This window comes from Stegastes partitus, unplaced genomic scaffold (genome assembly GCF_000690725.1).
Source record: "Stegastes partitus isolate 25-593 unplaced genomic scaffold, Stegastes_partitus-1.0.2 Scaffold1169, whole genome shotgun sequence".
Lineage (NCBI taxonomy): Eukaryota > Metazoa > Chordata > Actinopteri > Pomacentridae > Stegastes > Stegastes partitus.
The window spans coordinates 189,882-198,892 of record NW_007578900.1 but is presented as its reverse complement, the minus strand read 5'-3'; the positions used below and the strand labels follow the sequence as shown (position 1 = coordinate 198,892).

At 41.3% G+C, this 9,011-nt stretch overlaps 1 protein-coding gene across 1 annotated transcript in view; it reads right to left on the bottom strand.

Annotated features, from left to right (window-relative positions):
• Nucleotides 1-2,208: 2,208 nt before the first annotated feature.
• Nucleotides 2,209-9,011, bottom strand: part of vtg3 (vitellogenin 3, phosvitinless) — a 41,979-nt gene continuing 35,176 nt past the window's right edge. The window contains 14 exon segments of the mRNA XM_008296938.1: nt 2,209-2,475; nt 2,606-2,667; nt 2,670-2,700; nt 2,793-2,931; nt 3,022-3,161; nt 3,981-4,187; nt 5,528-5,605; nt 5,689-5,798; nt 6,402-6,564; nt 7,357-7,450; nt 8,171-8,356; nt 8,450-8,537; nt 8,627-8,816; nt 8,934-9,011. Coding sequence (XP_008295160.1) covers nt 2,395-2,475; nt 2,606-2,667; nt 2,670-2,700; nt 2,793-2,931; nt 3,022-3,161; nt 3,981-4,187; nt 5,528-5,605; nt 5,689-5,798; nt 6,402-6,564; nt 7,357-7,450; nt 8,171-8,356; nt 8,450-8,537; nt 8,627-8,816; nt 8,934-9,011 — 1,647 coding nt within the window. The 3' untranslated portion in view covers nt 2,209-2,394.

Below are 9,011 nucleotides of genomic sequence, written 5' to 3'. Positions count from 1 at the left end.
TGCTGTTGTTGAGCCTAAACATTTGTTTTAAAGTATTAAAGCTGCGTTTGTGCTGCATGAATCCTCAGCGCAGAAAACATCCAGTCACAGAGTTTAGATTCACGTGTGTGTTAACTGATTTAAAACAAAATGCAGTTGAAATAAATCATTATGACCCAATTTTTCTTTACCTTGAGTTCACTATTTCAAGTCCTTAAATACTTAAAACTACTTTTTGGTCGCCAGTTATTCAGTAAAATAACACAGATTCCCCGAAATTTTTGTTATAACTGAAAAAACCCCACTTTCTTTTGTTGTTGTTGAGCCTAAATGTTTGTTTTTGTGTGAATTTTGCATCAAGTAACAGCTTGAATTTGACTCACGTCTGTGTTAACTGATTTAATACAACATTCAGGTTAATATCCACTTAAACTAATACATCTTCTTTTATTCACCTTGACTTCAGGATTTGAAGTCCTTGACAACTTAAAATACTTTCGTTTGTGCATTTTCATTTTTGAGAAAAGCCTAATGACCCTAATAACTGCTGCCAGCTGTTCAACGCTTCATCTTTTTTGCTGTTGTTGTTTAAATTTGTTTTTTGAGAATTAAAAGCTGAATAGATTTTTTTTTGTGCCTGCATGAACCCTCTATGCAGAAAACATGAAGTAACGGCTCAAATTTAGCCTCAAATGTGGTTTTTCTTCACCTTGAAACACCAGTAATTCCCCTAAACTGTCATCACTCCTTTTCTTTTGTTGTTGAGCCCAAACGTTTGCTTGTCGAGCATGAATTGCTTTGAGTCCTCTGTGCACCAAACATGGACTAACATCTAGATTTGGACCAACATGTCTGTGGTTTTATTCAACGTGGCTTTTGTTCATCGTCTGTTTAATGAGGCTTTGGACCAAGCAGCAGTAAAGAGGCGGGCTCGGCCGATTCCTCCTCCCACAAATGACCCGATCAGTCATCTCTAACCAGCTAATGTCACCCGGTGAAGTCATGTCGACTCACAGTCAGGGCGCCCTGATCTCCTCGACTCCCCGACGAACAGAGTCGCGATCGAACTCGTCAGGCGCGACTCTGAAGCCTGCAGGATATTAGAGCTGTAAGTGGAACATAATGGTGCCGTTATAATTGAGCTCATCCTGCTCAGCGTTTGGTGGCAAAGTCTTTTCTCTGCAATTCGACGCCATCTGGCTAAATTAGCGGCGAGCGCGGCGCCAGCAGCAGTCGGGACGACCGCTCTTTGATTAGGATGCAATCATTATTTCTGGCTGCCGGCTCGTCCCATTTGTTAGGACTCAAAGTTGAGATCTGGGCCGAGAACCAGCTCAGGAGAACCGGCGCTCGTCACAAAGTACGTTCAGACAGAAAAGGTGGTTGAACAATCTACGTTTCAGTTTTTACCAAAGGGCGGGTTGGGTGAACTCTGAACGGTGTCGGCGCAGCCCGTTTGTGCAAACAGGCCTGTTGACCAGACAAACAGAACGGGTCACACAGACCTCGTAAACATCCGTCTCTTCCAACAGAGCGAAAACTGTCCAACGTTTACATTCATCATCCAGTTTGCTGACTCCGAGTCTCATCCAGAACAGTGACAACCTAATATTTGGAGTACTAAAGGAGCTGCTTGTTTACCAAACCGGGTGGTGAAGACGAACAAACCTGCCAACTGGACCTGGCTTTAAGTCTAAAAGAAACTAGATTTGGCAAATAGAATGCTTTCTTTTTTAAACAAAACCAAAGAAAGCTGCAAAGCCGGCAGCAGATAAGAGTCGAAACTCTTCGTTTAACTTCATTCGAAACCTTCTAGAGATGATTTCCTGATTTCCGGGGATTTCATCAGGACTGTGGATCTTCGTCTGACTTTGAGAAGCTTATCAATGAGCTCAGATCAATCAGAGTAACGGTGTAAACCAGTAATCTGGTTGTAATGGACGTTATCCAGAGACGGAGGAGAATCTCTAATTATAAAGGAACTCGATGAATGCACGGTTAAAAATACCGAATTCACTGATTCAGACTTTTACGTTGGTATTGTGTCATTTAAACTCAAAATTCTGCGCAAGTTGATGAAATTGGCGAAGAGAAAAAGCAAATTTCTCCAACTCGATGTCTTTTGTTGGTAATTTTATTGGAAGTTGTCGTAATTTTCTCAGACACATCATTGTTTTTACACTGTAGGATCAACGTTCTCGTAATAATAAAGTCAAAACATGTTTGGTGTTTTTTTTTGCTTTGCATTTTATTCAAGGGATGCACAGATTTTGGAGGCACAAAATAGCACCAGAGCTGTGTTTGGTTGGTCCAGTACAACGAGGATAATAACAGTAGTGTTCCAGTATTAACACGCTTCAAATGAACAAATCAGAACCGTTACAGGTTATTTCCAAGCTGGCGACATGCGACGGATTAGCAAATCATCCTTTGTGATCCTCTCCTCCGTCGGGATGGTGGTTTCTTATCGCCGTGAAAAGAGGCATCGCCGTCTTTCTGCAAACACAAAACGTGTTTTATAAAAGGAGGCAGAAACGGCTCCGTCTTCGCTCGTTCGATTTGCACAAAAACAGGACACAGAAGATTACTGTGGACATTCAATCAAGCTGTTTTATTTGATGCTCACGTGTTCAAATCGGCTTATTGTGGTGTTACTGATGTGGCGTTGAAGCTCCTGTCGGCTTGAACAGGAAGTGGAACGGCCTGCCGGTACAGCGTATACTTTACAACACACAGAGGAAACAACTCGATTAGCTTCACAAGTTTGACGACAACAAAGAAATGTGCTGTGAGGATTTTTTTTTTCGCGGCACCTTTGGGAATCTGATCTTCACGTCGACGCTGTCTGCCGAGGAGGCGGCAAACGACGCCGAAACCTCCCGCTGGGCGTTGGACTCGTTTTCCTGGTAGAAGCCGAACAGGAAGGCCATGCCGGGGACGTAGCGCTCAAGCCTGCGTGAAAGAGGAAGTCGCCTTTAGCAAGAAGCCAGCGCATTTCATAGCGGTAAGGACAGGAAATAGGTTCCAGGGAGTTTCATTCACCTGGTGCCCAACTCCTCCATGTTTTCTGGGATCCTGGTCCAGTCAACTTTGGCTTCGAACGTCGGTTTGGAAGCGGACGGATACGCAGCAGCCAGCAACATTTCATAGGACTGACATTCAGCTCCCCATCCGATGTGAGCCTGAACAAACAGCAGAGGTCAACGGAGAGGTCCAAACCGACAAACGACTTCCAAGCTTTTGTAAAACCACCAATCATGTGCTCACAGGAACACTGAAACCTAAACTTTGTAGGAACCAAAAGGCAGCAGGAGTAAACGTGTTCTCAGTTTGTTGAAACATATAATGGGTGGTGATGGCAGCTGTGTTTCATAAGGTCTGTTTGCATCTTTTATCTTTTTATCCTTCGCAATCCGGAGAAAACCAACAATGAATGCAGAAGAAAACGAAATCTTTTATGTGCCAACATCAGAGCTCCCCTCTTGTGCAAAGTCTATTAATAATAAATTATAGCTTTAACATTTGCATCTTCACCGCAGTTTGTTTTATTCTTCTCAACTTGTAAACACATTTCTGAGGAGACTCGAAGATATCCGTCCACACAAAGCTGCAGGTCGAAAACAGACGCTGGTTTGGTTCAATAAACGGACTGTTTTCATCGTAATTAAGGAATATTTCTGCCACTAAATGGTTCTAAATGGTTCTGTAGAGCTTCATCACCATTAAAGAACCTTTTTGTTTCGGGGTTTTATTGGAGTTCGTTGGTTTGGTGGCAGGAAATTAGAGCAGCAACAGATATTTTCCTTCTGGATGAATCATTTGTTCGATTAAACATCAAAAAACAGTGAAAAATGTCCGTCACGGTTTCCCAAATCCCTTCTTATTAATTCCAGAGCTTAACCAAACTGATTTAACTCTCCATCCAAGAGCCTACTGCATCTTTACAACCTTTATATCATTACTATATCCGTCCCTGTATGAAGAAGTCGTGCTCCACCCACCTTGGCCTCGGCGCTGCTGTTCATCATGGTGTTGACGCACATCTTCCAGTTGATGTTGTCTCCCACTTGGGACACGATCAGCTGAGCGTTGTGATGGCTTCCTTCAGACGTGTTGTACATCACGGCGTCGTAACCTTCGGGCTTCCGGTCGCCGCTCATGGCGAAGGCTTTGAAGTTGAACACGGCTTCAGGCGTCGAGTCTAAACCCTGACGGAGGAAATTCGAGGGACGGATGAGGTGGATCTCAGGGAACAAGCAGCTTATTTTAACAAATGTAGTAGACCACCTGTACATATATATGTGTATAGAGCATCCAGCTCATAAAGTACTTTAATGCTACTTACTTCAGCGCTCCATGTTTTACCATTTTGAACAGGAATGAGGAATTTCAAACTGAATTCACCTTTTTATACCCAAATCTGCCATCAATCAGCCACTAAAACTATGTTTTTCTGGGGGTTTTTTTTGTAAAATTTTACATTTGAAAATTCATGGATAACAATAATAATTATATTTTAGCATTAAATATATCAGATACTGGTGTATTAACCATTACAGTAATTACTAATGCTGTTAATTTAGGGCAGCTGTGGCATAAACCTGACACTGGGTGAAGGTCTAATACATTTGTTAGACCGTAAGTATGTAAATATATATATATAGGAGGGTTGCTTTAGTCCACCCTTATTATTATTTCTATTGTTGTACAGTATTTAAATGCTTTAATCCTCATATTTTACTGTATGCAGACGCTGCTATTGTCATTATCGACTATATGACTGTCATCATTGTGGAAGACACTGCTCCTGATAATTATACTTTTATAAAAGGTGATTTAAAAAAGCCTTTACAGCGAACCCTGCCCCTGATAAACACGATAAACAGACAGCTGGTTTCTGTTTCGGTGCCACATGGTTGGAGATCTTCTCCCTTGCTGATCTAAAAGGCTGACACATAGCCAAGAGGTGGATAATTCAGATCATACCAGCATCCACCCATCCATCCATCATCTCTACACCTTAATCCTCACTAGGGTCATGGGGGGCTGGAGTCTATCCCAGCTGACTCAGGGTGAAGGCAGGTTCACCTGGACAGGTCACCAGTCTATCACAGGGCTACACTTAGAGACAGACAACCAAGCACACTCACATTCACACCTACAGACAATTTAGAATCACCAATTAACCTCAACATGTTTCTGGACTGTGGGAGGAAGCCGGAGAACCCGGAGAGAACCCACGCTGCACGGGGAGAACATGGAGACTCCACGCAGAAAGATCCTGGGTGTCCTCACTGGGACATGAACCGGCGACCTTCTTGCTGTGAGGCAACGGTGCTAAACACCGATCCACACATACCAGCATGATTTACTGTTATTTCACACATTAGTTTTTCTTAAATTCAACATGTGTGAGCTGCTGGACATCTCGACTTTCTATAAAGGGGATGAATAAAGTATCCGTCGATGCACATGCACACAAACAGCTGCAGTTTTCACACTTATTGATCCTGAACCGTGACCAAGCACTTCCTGTGTCGTCACTCACGTCTGCTGCAGAGTCCCGTTGGCTCTGACGAGCTCCTCTGGCGGCTGAGTCTGTGGAAACTTCTCTCTGGGCCGCATCCTGGAAACACAGTTCAGGAACAACAGAACGTGAACACATGAAACAGAAGGTGACAGAAAACGCTGCAGAGCGTCGGCAGATACCTGCGAAAGCCTCCTGAGAGTCTCGAGCAGCTGGCGGGCGCTCATCGGATGTTTGCTGGGGCCGGCGTTCACCTCAAAGTGGATCTTGTCCACGGCTCGGCCTGCCTGGACTGAGAGAGGAGCAGCGTTAGCATCGAGAGCTAACGGGGAAACGCTCAGTAACACAGATTGTTCTACATCAGAGAACGACGACAACAATTTGTGTTTCACCTACACTGTAAAGTTAAAAATATGTAAAAAATAAAAAATAATAAAGCTTGAATGGTCAAAATCCGCAAAAACAATCATACATATTTGTAAATATGATTAAATAATTACATTTTTAGCCAATTTTAAGACAATAAAACAGAATAATTTTACGCACAATTACTATTGAGAAAATAAATATTTTAAATGAGGACATTATTTAAAGTTTTGAACTGGTTTTCTTTTATGATCGGCTAATAATAAATATTTTATTCTATGATTTGACTAAATATTATCTGCAACTCAACAAAACAGGAAGAATCTGTAAAAATCACAGTTAAAAAAAATCTTCTTTCAAATAACAGTAAGTGTATTTAAATCTGATTTTAAAAAATTGCCTTTACCTTTACGATTATTTGTTTATTTATTTAACATTTTTTTCTGCACACTTGTCGCCAGATTGCGACGGTTATTTTTGCATTTTTTTTTATTTCCTAGCGCGTGCATTGTGCCGGCGTCGTTCCTACCTGGGACCAGTTTGAACGCCAGGTGAGTGAATCCCAGGAAGTAGAAGAGAGGATACTCCTCGTGGTAATACTGCCTCCTCATGTCGGACTCCACACAGACTCCGACGCCATAGATCTGACTCTCTGCACAGAATTTGCCTTTTGGATGCCAGGTGTTTGCTGTCTGGATTTGTTTAAGGTTAAAAAAAACAAAGAAAAAAACATTAAAAAAATCACAAAACATGAACCAGCTGGCAGGGAACAACAACAACAACAACAATAATAACAGTAATAAAAATAATACTTTTATAGAGTGTGTCAAGACTCACAAAGACACTTTAAAAGTAGGAAAGAAGATAATAAATAAATAAAGAATGGAAAAAGGAGCATAAAGAAAATTCTAATCTGATGTTCAAAGAAGCACACAACGTTAGAAGAACGATTATGTTACAATAACAAAGGAGGAACGTTCTGAAAGGAACATTCAACAAATGTTTTGCAGATATTATCGAAGCCTCTAAGGACTTTGCTTCACTTTATCACATAAGAACAGATGTGGAAAATATATCCTGTAAATGTTCTGCCAACCTTTTAGGCGAAAATACAATGTTCTTCTGTAAAACGTTCCATGATGACAAAAGAAGGACGTTCTCTATGCAACATTCGAAAAATGTTTTCCAGATGTTACAGAGGCCTTAGATGACAGAATGTTTTTGGAACGTTTATTCTACAGTTCCTCTATTAGACCGTCCCGTAATGTTTCAGGAGAACATCTGGAAAATGTTGCAAGAACATTTTTTATCATCAAACATTTCCAGAATGTTTTCCTGCCTCTAAGAAAATTATTCTGGAAAAAGAAATTCCAACTTAAAACACGGCCAGAACTTTGCAGAATGTTTGGACCAAAATGATCAAGGTGCTCAGATTCGCTAGTTGAGCTTTAACAGGTGTTCAGGTGTTCAGGTGTCGTCTGTACCTGCTCGCTGGAGGCTGCGATGTCGGGGATCATTGGCGTCATTTTGGCCAGAGTTGGTTCTTCGATGTTTCTGGAAACTGCGAACGCGTTGGAGCTGAAAACAAAGAGCCTGAATCTCAGACAACACGTACTGTAAAAACGCAACTCGAAAAACACTGTTGTCGCTGTATGTTAAATTATCTGGAAAGAAGTTTGAGATAAAAACTAAAAAATGGGTAAATTAGGTTTTAACTGCATTACAGATTTTCCCTGTTTTGTTACATTACAGATAACATCAAGTAAAATTGCAGGAAAACAACATTAATTTACATGTTGGTTGAAAAAACAGGCCAAAACTGTACGCAATGTGACTAATCGTGACTGATTTTTTAAAGTCTGACCACAAAACTACACTGTTTACTATTTTAAATGAGCTATAAAATATTATTTTACAGACAGATATTTGAAGTAATCTGAAAAAATAAGCATATTAAGGATTATAAATAATAATTCACTCCTTCACAATGTGGGATTGTAACATGTTTTACCTTCTTTTGTCATTATCGTCACAATTATTTTACAATTTTTTTGCACCCTTCGTACGAAATGGTGCTGCAGTTACTGTGAAATTGCTACCCAGGAATACTAAATTTAACTAGTTAACTAACTAACGAGATCTCTGTGACTCTCCAGAGTTGCAATATCAAACTCAACTGGCCGAAAAGCTACTTGCTCTCGACAAAACTCTACATTTAACCAAACAAACAGTGAATTTATTCTGAACCGTATCAGATAATATTCACATTTCTTCGACGAATCAGCTCCTAAAACGTACCTGACAGAGAAGAGTTCAATCTCTTTCTTTAAAACTGGGAAGTCGAATTCAAACTTCTTTTGTGCAACGTTGATTTTGGAGGAAAACTTAAACGGAGCGCCGACAGGAATTTTGCCCACGACCTCAGAGCCGCTCTGGAACAGCTCGGTGTTGATGCCGTAGAACGCCCAGAAGTCCTTCGTAAAACTACAAACAAACAAGAACTCAGTTTAATGTAAATCGTATAAAATGCTAATTTACCACCGATGAGGGAAGCACAAAACATTTGCTGTTGTTTACCCGACAAAACCGTCTGTGTCCAGGGAAACTTCAGAATTCAACAGCTGTCCAAGACGCTCGGTTGGTGGAGGATTTATTACAGCTTTAGCTACACAAGAAATAAAGTCACATTAAATACACACTTTTTAAGCAAATACTAAACACTGATTTGCAGTTCTGAATGGTTCGACTGCCCACCGTTAACAGTGATTCCAGTGACGGACTGGTAATATTTGCTGATCTCCAGTGGCAGACCCAGAGTGGTGGCCTGGAAGTACCGAGCCTCAATGATCAGGAATGCTTTGGTCCAATGCCATGAATATCCCTTCTGCAGATTCTCCATCGCCGTCCACAGAGGAGTGTCTTTCCCTGCAGAAAGGCTGAGAGCCTGGAAGTAACATCACAGGACCGTAAAACAGAGTAACAGCAGCGTAGAACTTCACTGGTGTCGACGTAAATGCATCATGAACAGATGAGTAGTGCTCTTGTTCGGTTATTCTCTCACCTTGACTGCACGTCGAATGAAGTCTTTGTTGACGTTGGCAAAGAACCATTCTTGTCCAGAGGCTCGAGTATAGGCAGA